General features: G+C 44.8%; 1 protein-coding gene across 1 annotated transcript in view; it reads left to right on the plus strand.

The window, feature by feature from the left end:
• The window catches only part of RYR2 (ryanodine receptor 2), a 1389277-nt gene that overhangs the window by 570424 nt on the left and 801129 nt on the right, over positions 1-17724 (plus strand). The window contains 2 exon segments of the mRNA XM_033937646.1: positions 1762-1945; positions 8787-8922. Coding sequence (XP_033793537.1) covers positions 1762-1945; positions 8787-8922 — 320 coding nt within the window.

Consider the following 17724-nt stretch of genomic DNA (forward strand, 5'->3'; position numbering starts at 1 on the left):
TTGAAAAATATAATAAAACATTTTTGAACTGAAAAAAAAAAAATGGACACACATTCATATACTTTACAAAATATATCATAAGTGCCAATCTCAACCCTACTTCCCCTCTTCTCTGCCTTTGAGAATGTGGAAGATGGCCCCAATGTGGTGGAACTCCCTTCTGAAGGAATTAAAACTAGGAAAGGACACCAAAAAGTTCAAGAAAGGAATAAAGATGATATTCTTCATAGAACACTTTAGCAAATAAAGAAACAAGTATGGGGAATAGCAACACAGAGGAAATAGTAGGCTACCCCCCATTTTGAACACGAAAGGGTGAGCTCACAAATAATACAAAGAAAGATGAGTATATCACAATACAGAAGCAATAATTATAGACATAACACTAGTTCTGTGATGTTTGAAGTAATTGTGTCTATTGACGTTGGATTTGCCAATAAAATGTTGCCTGTGAAATGTAATGGTCCTTGATGATAGAAAACGTAAATCTTGGGTTGCTATGTGTGTGCTGCTGTCTACCCACAAATGAAAGTGAAACCACAACCAAAATGGCACAAAGTTTAAATAAAGGGCTGTCCACATCATGGTTTCACTTTTGTTTGTGGGTTATTAGCAGCACATACATAGCAACCCGAGATTTACGTTTTCTGATGTCAAGGACCATAACATTTCATAGGCAACATTTTATTGGCAAATTCAACATCAATAGACATAATTACTTCAAACTTCACAGAACAAGTGTTAAGTGGCCTATGATTATCTGTAACATTCAGTTCTCCATGATACATCCAGACTCCTGAGGCAGGCCCTTTTGGGCTGAAACACTATCGTGTGAAGTTTTATTGTACAATAAAAGCAACTGAGCAACAATTAGTCACCTTTGTTGTCATTCTATGCTTGCCATAAATAGGTAAGATACACATATATTTAGATCATGTATTGTAGCACCTTTATTAAAGCTTATGCAAATCACTCAGAATTGACTCCCCAGTCATTAGTAGCAGTTTCCAATAAACCAGTGTCCCGCAAACCTAAATGTAGTGGCTGTGGCTCGAGGCATCTGGATGTCGCTATGACAACATCACGTACATGTGTGATGTCATCACGTCGATGTACACGCATGTGCAAAGGCCCTCCAGATTGGCTCTGAGCCGTCAGTGGGAGGTGCGTGCCAGCAGAGAAGAGGGCCAGAGAGAAGGAGAGGTTCCGGTGCTGTCTGATTGCCTACAGGACTTTCCTCTCGCTGTGAGAGGCATGTCCTGTAGGCAGTCAGCTGGCACCGGAACCTCTCCTCTTCCCCAGTGTATTGCGGCACACCTGAAATCTCAGGAGGCACACAGTTTGCAATACACTGCAATAGACAAGAAACAAGAAGTTGCATTACATGAAAATAGATGCTGTGTTCAGGGATCTTGCTTTATATACATCCAAGTATTCCCCTAGGCAATTATATAAGTGGCCACTCAAATACACGTGAAGGATAATTATATAAAAGATCATCTAGGTCGGGAGGCCATTGAAATTAGGCTATTTTATAAAGACAGAAAAGCACAAAAGCAATTGAAATCACAGTGAAAATGATTTGTTAGACAAAATGTGTCAGGTCATCAGCGGGAGCAGGGATTTTCAAATGAGAATTGCACAGGTAAATCTGTTAAATAGCAACCCCCTTCTGTTTTTCTAAAATTACCGTTCTGTTTGAAGAATATCACAATGAAGGTAAAAAGTATTTACTTTATTCATGTTTTGAATTCCTTTTAGGGGCCTCGATGCTCTCAGTAAAAAAGGGAAGTCTTCCACAGTAGATTTGCCTATAGAATCTGTCAATTTGAGTCTTCAAGACCTGATTGGTTACTTCCATCCACCTGATGAACATTTAGATCATGAAGACAAACAAAACAGGCTAAGAGCACTAAAGAATCGACAGAATCTCTTCCAGGAAGAGGTATAAAGTTATTAATCTTAATATGAAACTGTGTTAATGTGTGTTTTTGAGAATTTAATTGTGAACATTGCACTGAAGTTGCAACCAGCAGTAACAGAGATGTGTATCATACTGTTTGCACTGAGGGAGCTTGTTTAAAGGAATGAAGCATTTTGTTACCATTAAGTGCATTAAGGTGGCATTAAGTGAATTAAAAAATGCAAAAAGGAAATTATAACAATTTCAAAAAAATTTGGGGACCATTGACAACATATTGTAATGAGTAGGCACCTTTATACACTAAAGTATATTTAGAATAATGGGGAAGGGGGATATATTAATTCATTATTGTTTTATTATTATTTTGAACACATTACATGTATGATACGTTTGATTTGCATTATTTGTAGAGAGGGTGGGTGTGGGAGGGATTTAAAATATGTATTGAAATAATAATATGAAATAATTTTCAAGTGATGTATAGGAATTAAATGATGTAATATTGTTCACTTGGAGGTTGTGATAGGGCAGAGCATGCTACAGGGATTCAAAGAAGGATTAGATAAATTCCTGAATGATAGGGGGATTGAGGGGTACAGATAAAAGTAGAGATAGGTTAGGAAGAGGGGTACAGATAAAAGTAGAGGGGTACAGAAAAAAGTAGAGATAGGTTAGGAAGAGTATAGATAGAAGAAAAAGGGGGATCATAGGGCTATGTTAAGGAACACCGGACAGGTCATGGACCTGCTGGGCCGCCGCGGGTGCGGACTGCTGGGTGCGATGGACCTCTGGTCTGACCCAGCGGAGGCAACTTCTTATGTCTTATGTTCTTATGAGGCATAGAAGGATATAGGTGACTAAAAATTACGCCAGGTGTACACCTGGTAAGGGCCTCCGCTTGTGCGGATCGCCAGACTAGATGGACCGAAGGTCTGATCCGGAGATGGCGCTTCTTATGTTCTTATGAATTGGAAAAAAAAAAAAAGTTTTTCTTAATAGCGACCTTTTTATCCTATCATGCAAATTTCTACTTTAAGGATTAAGAGGTCCTTTTACTAATTTGTGGTAGACACTAGTGTGTGCTTACTGCAGTTGAAAATGGCTCACCACAGGAATTGCTTAGGCGTCTGGTAATTTTGTGATCTACATATATAAACCACAGGCTAAAAATATTTTTTAAGGGGCATTTCAGTGGCCAACATTTTGCTAAAAAGCTGCTTCAGAACATAATGATCAAAATTTCTGAAAACCAAAATGCTTAATGTGAGAAATTTTAAAAGCATCATCACACCCAAATAAATCTTATTCTTCTTACTTGAAAGCAGTAACCAGTGTTCCTGTGCTGCAGCTTCCCGTCAATGGTGCTGCAAATCTGAAGACTGCTTCTATTGCTGCTCACTATGACATCACTTCCTGCTGACATCTTATCTAAAGCAATGTTGCCACTCTATTTTTAAATTTTAAATCAAATGGCGGTTCCGATATCAGATAAAAAAATCCATTGTTGTTCTGGTCATAGTAAACAATCTCTCCAATCTCCATCTTGTAGCACAGGAGCATGATCAACCACATAGCAGTCTGTGGAGTACCTCTCTTACCATTGCTCTTCAACATTTTTATGAGCACCTTGTGTAATTTCATCTTCACTGATGGACATTGTCTATTATTCTATGTGGATGATATATTCCTCCTAATTCCAATTTATACTGACAATAGGGAAACCATCCAAAAAACGTTTCCAAAGGCATTGGAAAACTATACTTTTGGGCAACCTCCATAAGAACATAAGAATAGCCTTAGTAGGTCAGACTAATGGTCCATCAAGTCCAGTAGCCTGTTCTCATGGTGGCCAATCCAGGTCACTAGTACCTGGCCAAAACCCAAGGTATAGTAATATTCCATGCTACCGATACAGGGCAAGTAGTGGCTTCCCCGTGTCTTTCTCAATAACAGACTATGGACTTTTCCTCCAGGAACCTATGCTATCTGCTCTTACTACATCCTCTGGTAACGCATTCCAGAGCTTAACTATTTTCTGAGTGAAAAAAAATTTCCTCTAATTGTTTTTAAAAGTAGTTCCCTGTAACTTCATTAAGTGTCCCCTAGTCTTTGTAATTTTTGACGGACTGAAAAATTGATCCACCTGTACCCATTCTACTCCACTCAGGATTTTGTAGATTTCAATCATATCTCCCCTCAGCCATCTCTTTTCCAAGCTGAAGAGCCCTAACCATTTTAATTTTTCCTCTTATGAGAGGCGTTCTATCCCCTTTACCATCTTGGTCGTTCTTCTTTGAACCTTTTCTAGCGCCACTATATCTTTCTTGAGATAAGGAGACCAGAATTGAACGTAATACTCCAGATGAGGTCGCACCATGGAGCAATATAAGGGCATTATAACATTCTTAGTCTTGCTAACCATCACTTTTTAAATAATTCCTAGCATCCTATTTGCTTTTTTGGCCGCCGCCACACATTGGGCGGAAGATTTCATCGTATTATCTATGATGACACCCAACAAACTAAAACTAAACACTACCAAAACCAAGCTTCTTTGGTTTCACATTGCAACACAGTCGACAACCATGGTTTTAACCATACCTTCTGGTACAACACTAAATGTTGAGAGGACCTCCAAAGTGCTTGGAATCCTGCTCAACTCCACACTCTCCTACGAACCCCAAATATCCAACCTTTGGAAGAAAAACTATCTACAGCCTAAAGCAGACATGTTTAAACTGGTCCGTCGCTTTAGGGAAGCTGCTCTCTGGCTCTTCTCCTGCAATCAGCACAGCACAGGGGGTGGGGTGACTGGTGTGTAGAAGGAGCACGAGCGTCACCACCACCTCCGTTTGGCGCGGATTAGCGGGTGGTGCGGTCATGTATCGCAAATGACCTGAGCGGATGAAGCGCTTGTGCCAGGTGCGAGCTGCAGCGCTTTAGGGGAGCTGCTCCCTGGTTCTTCTCCTGTGCAGTGGGGCAACCATGCAAAGCACCAGCACTGCTAGTCCAGGCAAGTAGTGAGAGGGGAGGTGATAGTTGGGGCTGGAGAGTTGCTACTGGACTGGGAGAGGATGGGGCTGGGAAGCTGCTGGACTAAGGAAAATAAAGGGAGAGCTGTGGGACCTTGGAGGCTGGGAAGCTGCTGGACTAAGGAAAATAAAGGGAGTGCTGCTACTGGACCTGAATGAAGGGAGGGAGAAGGGAAAAGAGTTACTATTAGATAGGGGGAGGGGAGGGAGAAGGGGTACTGATGGACAGGGGAGGGGGAAAAAAGGAAGGAAATAGCTGGCAGGGAGATTAGAGGAGGAGTATTTCACCCTCGATTCCATGGCATGCAGGACCTTGTTGAACGCCTTCTGAAAATCCAGATGTACAATGTCGACCGGGTCACCCTTGTCTATCTGCCTGTTATATCCCTCGAAGAAGTGCAGCAAGTTTGTCAAGCAAGATCTTCCTTTGCTGAAGCTGTGCTGGCTGGTCCTCATCGGATTGTGTCCATCAAGGTGATCAATGATGCTGTCCTTTATCAGCACCTCTAACATCTTTCCCAGTACCGCACTCAGACTCACCGGTATGTAGTTTCCTTGATCTTCCCTCAAACCTTTCTTTAAGATCGGCATAACATTCGCCACTTTCCATCTTCTGGAATCCTTCCTGATTTGATTGACAGATTGACTATTAGTTGAAGCAGTTCAGCTATAGTCCCTTTAGGTTCCTTGATTACCCTCAGATGGATGCCATCCGGTCCCTGCGATTTATCATTTTTAAGCATATCAATCTGCCTGCTTATTTCTTTTAGACTGACCATCAACCCTGTCAGTTTCCCCTCTTTGTTTCCTGCGTATAGCCTGTCAGCTTCTGGTATGTTGTGTATATCCTCTTTGGTAAATACAGACGCAAAAAAATGTGTTCAGTTTTCCGGCGATGGCTTTGTCCTCCTTTAGCACTCCCTTTATTCCATGGTCATCCAACAGTCCCAACACTTCCTTCGCGGGTTGTTTCCCTTTAATATATCAAAAGAAAAGCTTGAAGTTTTTTGCCTCCTTGGCTATTTTCTCCTCGTAGTCTCTTTTGGTCCCTCTTACCGCTCTATGGTACCTGCTTTGATGATGTTTTGTGCTTTTTCCAGTTTTCATCCGTTTTTGACCTTTTCCATTCCTTAAACAAAATCTTATTGTCTCTGATCACTTCCTTCTCCGCTACAGTGAGCCACGCCAGATCCTTGTTCTTTTTCCTCTTGGATCCCTTGTTGATAGGCGGTATATATAGATTTTGCGCCTCGGTGACTGTGTCCTTAAAAAGGGACCATGCTTGCTCTAGTGCTTTTACAGTGCTTATCCTCTTCTTAATCTTCTTCCCCACCATGAGTCTCATCCCTTCATAATTCCCTTTTCGGAAGTTCAGTGCCATGACCGTCGTTCTAGATTGATGTTTTGCTCCTGTGTCCAGGTTGTAGGGGATCATATTGTGATTACTGCTTCCCAGAGTCCCTTCTACTTCTACACCTTGTGTTGTTCCTCGTAGTCCATTTAGAATTAAGTCCAGAATTGCCTTTCCTCTTGTATTTTCCTTGACAAGTTGTTCCAGAAAGCAATCGCCTACAGCATCCATGAACTTGGTCTCCCTACTGCCTAGGTTCCATTCTATCCCCGGATAATTGAAGTCAACTATGATAACTGCATTGCCTCCCTTGCAATTGTGTTTAATATTGTCCGTCATTTTTCCATCACTTTCTTCGGCTGCCCTGAGGATCGGTAGTAGATGCCGATCTTCGTTTCCGTTCCATTTGTTCCCGGAATTTTGGCACTATGGTGGGTCACAAGTGTGGGCAGACTAGATGGGCCGTGGCCCTTTTCTGCCGTCATTTTCTATGTTTCTATGTTTCTAACTGTTTCCCCATGCTGCTTCTTGGGCCTCTTGTCTTGTGAATCACCTTGAACTAGTCCTAGAAAAGTGTGATCAAAATATCCTGATTAGATTAGTAAATATCACCTATATATTTTGGGATTGTGATAAATGGTGGTTTTCCGAAGACTTCACATGGCTAATGTTTTTAAGAACTTTTCTTCCAGGAACTTGTATAAGCCCATTTAACTCCAGCTATGCTAACAGTCTTGACTACATCTAATGAATCAAATTTAAGTTGAGAGAAACAATACTGTATTCATCAACAAATAGGAAATGTGCAGGGACAGTATGTGGTTACACATTCTGGACAGCTCCCTTGTGCAGTTCTCTCATTGTTCAAAGAAGCTTTTGTCAGGCTCTCTGAACATCTACAGGTGTTCCTATGCCTTTTACAGCCCCTGTTTCTCTTCAGTCTTTTATTTTACACTGACCCTTACAGATGCTGCTCTTCATAATGTTATGCGGAATGCCCACATTCTGCTACACTCCACTTAGTCTTAGGGCCTGATATTCAGCGCTATTTAGATGGCTGGGGATGGCTCCCGGCCATCTAAATAGCACATAGCCAGCTATCTGCTGATATTCACTGGGGGATAGCTGGCTATCTCGCGCTGAATATCCTGGCCACCACCAAAATTCAGCGACTTGCTGGCGACCCTTCCCTTATATCGCTGCGTTAGGTTTTTAGTGCAGGCCGGTGCGGTAAATGCTCCAACACCCATAGAATTCCTGTGAGAGCCGGAGCACTAACCTCGAAGGCCAGCTTGGTAAGTTTGGAGGCCAAAGAAAACCACCTAAAAGAATGTTATATCTTTGGCCATTGAGACTTTGCCAGCTAAATCGCTAAATATTGGCACAGACAGCTATGTCTCGATTAGCCAAAAATAGACCGTAAATTCATTGCCAGTGTCCGGATATGGTGCCAGCATTGAATTTCTGGTATCGTTGTGGACCATGGGAAATCACCAGTGACCTCCTGCAGTTTGAATATGATCGAATAAGAATTTTCAGAGGCACTGTCTGTATAGTGGCACTGAAAATGCAAAGCTAGGGCCCTTATCTAAATTAATTACTGCCACTCTCTGAATAAATGCTTTTGAATATCAGGTATCTGAATTTTTAAGAATTGGAATGACCTAATATCTGTATAATTTTTAGAGACACACACTGATAATAAATTCTTCTATTAAGCAAAGACAAACTGGTGAAAAGTATATATGATAATAATATGTATACAATAAAAATTTAAAGAGTAGTATAAGCATTCATATATTTCTAGATTGTGGATATTGGTTCCCAAGCAACTGAACTGGCTAAACAGAGCTAAAAAAAGAGGGAGGGAGGAAAAAGCCTCAGGACTCATGATATTTTTATGACTGATTGATTGACTCAATAATTGTACTTCTGGTTGCTATTAAAGTTTGAAGACCTGGCCCTTTCTGCTCTTGTCTTTCATCTCTGCAGAGGTGTCGATCTCCTTTCTTTTTTGCTAGTAGAGTAAGGCACTGTGCCTTACAGAATCGTGTACAGCCAGACGCACATGCAAATACTGAGGGCTCCTTTTACGATGGCGCGTTAGGGCCTTAATGCGCAGAATAGCTGCTACTGCCTCCTCTTGAGCAGGCGGTAGTTTTTCGACTAGTGTGCGCTAATCCAGTGCATGCGCTAAAAATGCTAGCGCACCTTCGTAAAAGGAGCCCTGAGTGTCAGTTAACTATAACTGGTTGTTAGCATTCAGTTATTGACAGTAGAGACTTGTTACTCAATTTAATTGTATGCGCATCATGGATGTGCAAATTTGGTTTCCATATATGAACTCTGGGAGATTATGTGAAATTATTTGGCCTATGTCACCAGTGCAGGTGATGCTGGCTCTTGCTGGTATTACTCACCAAGTACTGTTAAGGAATATTACTTCCAAGATACTGCTTATTGAGTATTTTCTTTCCAGGGTATGATCAACCTTGTCCTCGAATGTATTGACCGTCTTCATGTGTACAGCAGTGCCGCTCACTTTGCCGACGTAGCTGGGAAGGAAGCTGGACAGGCCTGGAAGTCTATTCTAAACTCTTTGTATGAGTTACTAGGTGAGGATGCATAAATAATTCCTGGTCAGTTAAACAGCACTGAATATTGGGGCGCCTAGGAAAATTCAGCGTGTCCAAAGAGCAGGTTAAAATGTGTGCCTGTACTTTTTCTTGGATTAATTTGAGAAGAGAATTTATGAGCATATTTTTCCTTTTCAAGTAGATAGAACTCATTCTCTGTATCCCAAATCTCCCTTTTGTGGGGGTTTTTCCCTTTTTTCCTGGCCGTATCCAAGTCTAACACCCCCCTTTTACCTACTGCTCCTTCTACAGAAACCAAATCTGTGACCATCCTCCCCTACTGCCTCAGATATTACCACCAATATGAACCACAGCCTGCGTTCCCTCTTAGCTGAGCACGTGAACAAACACTCATACGTTCTAGGAGCGTCACTCACAGATTTTACATGTTCGCTCATAAAACTACTTGAAAATCTGGAAAATTGTTGGTTTTTAGAACTTGTCGCTCACATGAGAAAACATTTGCACACACCCAGCCAATCCTTAGAGGAAGTATTGACTACAACCCAATCCAAACTCCATAACCATCTCCACTTCCTCAGCAAAGTTCCCCCCCCCCCCCCGCCTTCCCCACCATTCAAAAGAAAACACCTGGGAGGGCCATGGATATTATTGTGGCTGCATAGGAGTATCCATGTTATAGAAATGTCACATAGATGTTCATGTGGAGAAGTAACCTACTGGTTAGAGCAGCTGTCTGACAACCAGGGGACTCCAGTTCAAATCTCACTACGGTTCCTTGTGGCTTTGAGCAAATTGGCTTTGGTATTACCGCCAGTACAACCCCCCCCTTTACAAAACCGCGTAACAGGTTTTTAGCACCAGCTGACGTGCTGAATGCTCTCCGTTGCTTCAACAATCATAGAGTTCATATGAATGTCGGAGCAGCACAGAGCACTAAAAACCTCTTGTGCGGTTTTGTAAAAGGTAGTGAACCCTTCAAGAACAGAAAAATTCCATCTATATTTGTATGTACACTGCTTTGATGACTTGCTGGTGGTGTATAAGAGATTGATTAAAATAAAAAGGTTTTGTTATCATGAACTTCCATAGTTCCTGAAGCTGTCACAGAGTCCAATATCCCCTGCCAGTTTCATATCGGTTGGGGAGGGAGAATAGCAACCACTGAGGGATCAAGAGGGTGATTTCCCTTAATGCTTCCAGTGGAGCACTACTCAGAGTACTTTTCTGTAATGTGGATTTGCTGGGTACCAGGTATAAATACCAGTGTCCATCTTTTTGGACATAGATGTTCCCTTCTGAAATTGGAGATGGCTGTCCATATTTTAGCCCTTCCTATTCCCACCCAAAACATGCAAAGAATTAGGAAGACAACTCTGAGGAAGTATGTAGTTTGATTGGTGGACAAAAGGGTAATGTGAGGATTGGTGGGTGGGTGACTAGTCAGGAGTGTTTGGTGGGCTTTGAGACAAGTTTGGGTAGACAGTGTAGTAGGAAGAAACTGGCGGAGTCCGAGGTGCCCCATTTCATCTACTGCTTCAGGGACTCAATTCAACTCGCCAAATTATCTGGCACAAAAATTCCCACTCAATGTAGCAATTCTGTTGAAGTTTCTAAGGGCTTTCTGTTCAGTATCATGTACCACTCCCACTGGCATGCTAAAAAGAAAGAGAATGCTCATGATGTAACTTTGGGTCCGCTGGTCGAAGCTCTATCTCTGATATAGAATGACTTTCTTGAGCAGTAATCTCTGCCCATTTACTAAATTGTTCTCTATTTTAATTCACAGCCTGATTCTTAGTCTAAATTGGACTTGTTTTCTAAAATATTCAGGATAAGATAAACAGCCATCATACAGACATCAAGCTCTTAATAATCATAAAAAAAGCCTTACAAGAAATAGTCTCTCCTACAGTACACCATCTACAGGCCTTCCTCGTAGTAGGGGTGGTGCTTATGCGATATAGTGAAGTCCTCTGGTCAGTGGCATAGTGATGGTAGAATGTACCTGGGTAGTGGGGCCCCCCACGCTCTGCTCCCCTGCTTCTTCCGTGCCCCCCCTGCTCCTTCAGCACTCCCTGCCAACTTGTGCCCTCCCTTCCCATCCCTGTACCTCAGGGGTGTCCAACCTGCGGCCCTGTGAAGTATTTTGTGCGGCCCCGGTCGAGGGCAATGCAATGTTTTCCTCTGCTGCCCCCTGTTTTGCTGGCTCCCTCCTCTGTCTTGCTGCAGCGTTTGCGCATTTCTGTGGCCTCCAGAAAAAAATGTTTCGGCCAATGCGGCCCAGGGAAGCCAAAAGGTTGGACACCCCTGCTGTACCTCTTTAAATATTCACCAATGTGAGCAGTTTCTCTGGCCTGCTGCTGTGTTGGCATCCCCTCTGACAACACTTCCTGGCCCTGTAATCCGGAAGTGATTTCAAAGGGAGCCAGGCTGGTACAAGCTGCAGGCCAGAGTAGTTGCTCGCACTGGCAAAGGTTTAAAGAGGTACCGTGGGGGGAGGGGGGAGGCAGGGCAGGAAAGATGTTGTGTGGAGGCAGAGGGGAGCGGAGAGGTGCCACCAAGATGGCACCCAGGGCAGTCCACCCTCCCTGCCCCCTCTGCTCCCCCTTAATACACCACTGTCTCCAGTCATTGAGTGGAGCCTAGGTAATTCCCGACTAAGAACATAAGAATTGCCCTACTGGGACAGACTGAAGGTTCATCAAGCTCAGTATCATAGAAACATAGAAACATAGAAGATGACGGCAGAAAAGGGCTACAGCCCATCAAGTCTGCCCACTCTGCTTACCCACCCCCTGTCTATGCCCTAATGACCCAATTTCCTTATCTTGACCCCCGTAGGGATCCCACATGGGTATCCCATTTATTCTTAAAGTCTGGCACGCTGTCTGCCTCGATCACCTGCACTGGAAGCTTGTTCCAATGATCAACCACTCTCTCTGTGAAGAAATACTTTCTGGTGTCGCCATGAAATTTTCCGCCCCTGAGTTTGAGCGGGTGCCTTCTTGTGGCCGAGGGTCCCTTGAGAAAGAAAATATCATCTTCCACTTCGACACGTCCCGTGAGTTACTTAAATGTTTTGATCATGTCTCCCCTCTCCCTACGTTCCTCAAGAGTGTAAAGCTGCAATTTGTTCAGTCTCTCTTCGTACGAGAGACCCTTGAGCCCCGAGATCATCCTGGTGGCCGTCCGTTGAACCAATTCAATTCTGCGCACATCTTTACTGTAATGTGGCCTCCAGAATTGCACACAGTACTCCAGATGAGGTCTCACCATGGCCCTGTACAATGGCATTATGACTTCAGGCTTTCGGCTGACAAAACTTCTATTGATACAACCCAATATCTGCCTTGCCTTAGATGAAGCCTTCTCCACTTGATTGACAGTTTTCATGTCTGCACTGATGATTACTCCTAAATCTCGTTCTGCTGAAGTCCTAGTTAAAGTTTCTCCGTTCAAGAAGTACGTCCTGCATGGATTTCCGCTTCCGAGGTGCATGACCTTACATTTCTTAGCATTGAAGCCTAGCTGCCAGGTTGAGGACCAACTTTCCAATGTAAGCAGGTCCTGCGCCATATAATTCTGTAAACTGCATTCACTTACTATATTACATAGTTTGGCGTCATCGGCGAATAGTGTTATTTTACCTTGAAGCCCTTGAGTCAGATCCCCTATGAATATGTTGAAAAGGAGTGGACCCAGGACCGAGCCCTGCGGCACTCCACTGGTCACCTCCGATGTTTTAGAGAGGGTACCATTAACCACCACCCTCTGAAGTCTGCCACTCAGCCAATCATTGACCCATGCAGTTAGTGTCTCTCCTAACCCCATCGATTCCATCTTGCTTAGCAGCCTGCGGTGTGGGACACTGTCTAAAGCTTTACTGAAGTCCAGGTACACGACGTCCAAAGACTCTCCCAAGTCCAACTTTCTTGTTACCCAGTCAAAGAAGCTGATGAGATTGGATTGGCAGGACCTACCCTTGGTGAATCCATGCTGACTGGGATCCCGAAGATTCCCTTCATTCAAGATCGTGTCCAATTTGCTTTTAATTAGTGTTTCCATGAATTTGCACACTATTGATGTGAGACTCACCGGTCTATAATTCGCAGCCTCTGCCCTGCAACCCTTTTTATGCAGAGGAACGACATTAGCTAATTTCCAGTCCAGGGGAACTTTCCCCTTACTTAGGGAGAGATTGAATAGCTCAGCCAACGGTTTCGTCAGGACATCGCTCAATTCTCTGAGCACTCTTGGGTGCAAATTGTCTGGTCCCATGGCTTTGTTCACCTTGAGTCTTGCCAGTTCACTGTAAACTTCACCTGGTGTGAACTCAAAATTCTGAAACGGGTCTTCTGTGCTTTGTGTTGCCTTCAACTGCGGACCGTGTCCCGGTGCCTCACAGGTGAAGACTGAGCAGAAATATTCATTCAGTAGTTCGGCTTTATCGGAATCTGCTTCCACGTAACTTTCGTCCGGTCTTCTAAGGCGTACTATCCTGCCTGTGTTCCTTTTTCTGTCACTAATATACCTGAAGAAGGATTTGTCCCCCTTTTTAATGTTTTTTGCCAGAATTTCTTCCACTCGAAGTTTTGCCTCCCTAACTGCCATTTTGACCGCTGTAGACCTGGTCCTATATTCTACTTTTGCCTCTCTTTTCTCCGTGCGCTTGTAGGAGAGAAACACTTTTTTCTTCTCCTTAATGAGGTGCGAGATCTCCGTGGTGAACCATTGGGGTTTATTGTTTCTTTGTCGTTTATTTACTGATTTTATGAAGCGGCTAGTTTCTTCATGTATGGTTGATTTCAGTGTTAATCACTTAGCTTCTACATCATCGGTCTCCGCTTGGTCCTGCAGCATCTGATGGACGAAATCTCCCATGTGTGCGAAGTCTGTGCCCTGGAAATTGAGTACCTTTGTTTTCGTGTTTGATCTAGGGAAGCCTTTCCTAAGGTTGAACCATACTATGTTGTGGTCGCTGGAGGCTAGCGTATCTCCTACTGAGACCTCTGAGACGCTTTCCCCGTTGGTGAGTACCAGGTCGAGGATCGCCTGGGCCCTAGTGGGCTCCGTTACCATTTGTTTGAGACGTGCTCCCTTTATGGAGGTTAAGAGCCTCCTGCTACCGCTGGTTGTCGCTGAAAATGAGTTCCAGTCTGCATCAGGCATATTGAAGTCCCCTAGCAGTACAGCTTCTCCTCGTAGAGTGATATTCTCTATGTCTTCAATTAATTCTGTGTCCATGTCTTCCAGTTGTCTTGGGGGTCTGTGTACCACACCTAGATACAGGCATTTTTCTCTGCCTCTTGCCAGGTTTACCCAGAGGGACTCCCCGGTGTACTTGACATCTGTGATCCTGGTGGTTTTGATGTCCTCTTTAATGTATAGAGCTACCCCCCCTCCTAACCTGCCCTCTCTGTCCTGACGAAGTAGATTGTAGCCCGGTATAGCCATATCCCACCCATGTGAGTCTGTGAACCAAGTTTCAGATATTGCCACCACATCTAGGTCGGCATTCCTTATTTCAGCCTCCAATTCTAGAATTTTGTTACCTAAACTGTGTGCATTGACATACATGGCCCTCCATATCTTGTGTTTGCTAAGTCCCTGTGAGGCGTATCCTACCCGAGTCAGTGTGACTCCCAAAGAACTGTTTGCAATGTGGGTACTTACCTTGGACATGGAAGCGGAGTTTCGACTCACCTCATCAGGATAATTCCTTTCTGCACTAATATGTGAATGGGTACCCTCCCCCGACTTACCTAGTTTAAAGCCCTGTGAAGCAGGCGGGCTAGTCGGTGTCCGAAGACGTTCTTACCCCTACTGGTCAGATGGAGTCCGTCTGGTCCCTGAAGTCCTTGTAGCGCTTTCCCATGGTTTAGGAATCCGAAGTTCATATCCCGGCACCATCCCTGTAGCCACTCGTTCGTCCTCAGGATACGTTCATCTCTGGCTCTTCCCTTGCCTCTAACTGGGAGGATCGATGAGAAAACCACCTGCGCTCCTGTCCGCTTCAGCCTCTCACCCAGTGCTCCAAAGTCTCTGGTGATGGTCTCCGGTGTGTTCCTGGCAGTGTCGTTGGTTCCTATGTGGACAAGAAGCATAGGAAAGTGGTCTCGGGGCGTGAGTAGTCTATCCAGACTGGTGGTGACATCTCGTATCCTGGCTCCAGGCAGACAGCAGACCTCCCTAGATTGCATATCCGGTCTGCAAATTGGTCCCTCGGTGCCCCTCAGCATGGAATCCCCGATGACTATTACTCTGCGCTTCTTTGGGGGGAGCCGGTCAGTTGTCCCTGGAGATGGAGCTGTGTGTTGGGCCTGCTCCTGTTCCTGCTCCTGTTCCTCATCGGCAGTTCCTTCCTGAAGAATCTGGAATCTGTTCCGCAGGGCGAGTTGAGGGGTTGATGTATAGCTGCCCTGTTTGTAAGAAGAAGGAGAAGATGAAGAGATTGAAAAAGGGGGGGGGTCTCCTATGTTTGCCCGTGGAGGAGGTCACCAGCTGCCAGGAGTCAGTGCCGCTAACCATTTCCTGTATCCCAATTGTTGGTTTCAAAGCTGATAATTTGGGTGTCTCGAGGATGGACTTGTCATGGGCCTGTTCGGTGATTTGGGACAGCTCCTGGACGACTCCGTCGATGTAGGCCTCGTCCTCTCGGATGCTTCTCAGGCATATCACCTCCTCCCTGAGGCTCCTTAGTTCCTGCAAGAGATCTCCATCCAGCTGCGCAGCCTCCTCTGTCTGTGTAGAGACTAGTGTAGCGCTGGGGGATGGTCTCGGTCTGCACAGAGACCTCTGTCCACCGTCCTGGGTCTTCCTCCTCCTGCACGCAGTCCGTGGTCGCTTCCTGGATCCCCATAGCGACTGGAATACTGGTCTTGATTGTAGACTTCGCGCTTCTTGTCCTCCCTGCCATTGCTGAGTTGTAATTGAGGTCTGCCTGTCAGTAAGGAAGAGAATTAGGAAAATTAGAAAAATCTGTCTGTGAGCAGGTGTGAGATTTTGAAAGTTAGGGTGTCTGAGAGTTGGAAGATTGGGGTATCTAGTGCTTGAAAGATAAGGGTGTCTGAGAGACTGAGAGTTTGAGATGTCTGAGAGGGTTGCTGTCTGTGAGTTAGTATGAGAGCCTGTACGATTAGGGTGAAGGGATAGTGTGTTTGAGAGGTCCGCTTGTTGCCCTAAGGTATCGTTGTCTTATGTAGTTTGGCTCTTCGTAAGGCTGTTCGCAAAGGCGCTCTCGCTAAGGCGAGCGCCTTTGCCGCTCGCCTTCGCCGCGCGCCGAATGGCTGCGCACCATTGGCTCGTCCCCTTTTATGGGGGGAGTTTGGCTGGTGATGTCAAGGGTGGGCGGAGTTAGCTCTCGCCTCTTCCCCTGCTAGCACCGCCTTCTCTGCTCCTCTCTCTGCTTCTTCCTGCTAGCACACTTTCCGCTCACTGTTCTGCCATGTGCTCAGAACTCTGCTACCATGTGCTCAGGACTAGGCACAGCTCCTACTGTCTCCCTTCGGCTGGCCTTGCACTGTGAACTCTCTGCTGTTGGCTCGTTCCCTTTAATGGGGGGAGTTTGGCTGGTGATGTCAGGGGTGGGCAGAGTTAGCTCTCGCCTCTTCCCCTGCTAGCACCGCCTTCTCTGCTCCTCTCTCTGCTTCTTCCTGCTAGCACACTCTCCGCTCACTGTTCTGCCATGTGCTCAGAACTCTGCTACCATGTGCTCAGGACTAGGCACAGCTCCTACAGTCTCCCTTCGGCTGGCCTTGCACTGTGAACTCTCTGCTGTTGGCTCGTCCCCTTTTATGGGGGGAGTTTGGCTGGTGATGTCAGGGGTGGGCGGAGTTAGCTCTCGCCTCTTCCCCTGCTAGCACCGCCTTCTCTGCTCCTCTCTCTGCTTCTTCCTGCTAGCACACTCTCCGCTCACTGTTCTGCCATGTGCTCAGAACTCTGCTACCATGTGCTCAGGACTAGGCACAGCTCCTACTGTCTCCCTTCGGCTGGCCTTGCACTGTCCTTCGGCTAACCTAGGTCCCAAGTACCTAGCTAGATCCCAAGTATACAGTATACTGAAACTGGCCCAACTGAGCAACTACTAATAGTATCGAGTCTGTCCTGGTGCTCAGCCTGCCAAAGATGCTGCATAAACACTATCTATACTGGCTCGCCATTTTGTAGGTGTGGTGTAGACCCAGCTTTAAGGGAGAAATTTTATATAGTGATTCTATAAGTGGTGTCTAAATTGATCATCACCTAAAAAATAGGCATCAGCTGCATGTCAATCACACTTAGGCGCCATTGACAGAATTGCGGCTAGCGGAAACTATGTAAAAACTTAGATGCCTGAAATGTAGGCGAGGTTTATAAAGGCCTACGTTTCAGGTGCCTAAGGTTGTGGAGAATCGTGCTTAACGGCGCTAAAGTCATGCTCCACCCATAAAAATGCCACCTTAGGCGTTAGGTGCCTCTAAGTGCCATGCGGTAGGCACCTATCTTTTATAGAATCGGATAGGCACCTATTGCGCAAATAATTTCTTTTTCCAATTATTGAGCCTGCTAAGGGTATTTTGCCAATTAAGTTAGGTGCCCTTTATAGAATTTCCCCACAAGTACTCATATAAACGGCCAGAACAGTATCTTAAATGCACTTAAGTAATGACATTATTCTGGATATGCACGATTCCATTAAAAAAATCTAAATGCAATGGTTTACACTTTGACAGTGGGTGAATATATTGTTGGAGTTTGGGCAGAATGTGGGGCAGGGTGTACAGTTACACATAAATTATCATATAAAAAAAGCAACGATGACCAAGGAGAGGAACAAAA

Source organism: Geotrypetes seraphini, chromosome 3 (assembly GCF_902459505.1).
Source record: "Geotrypetes seraphini chromosome 3, aGeoSer1.1, whole genome shotgun sequence".
Lineage (NCBI taxonomy): Eukaryota > Metazoa > Chordata > Amphibia > Gymnophiona > Dermophiidae > Geotrypetes > Geotrypetes seraphini.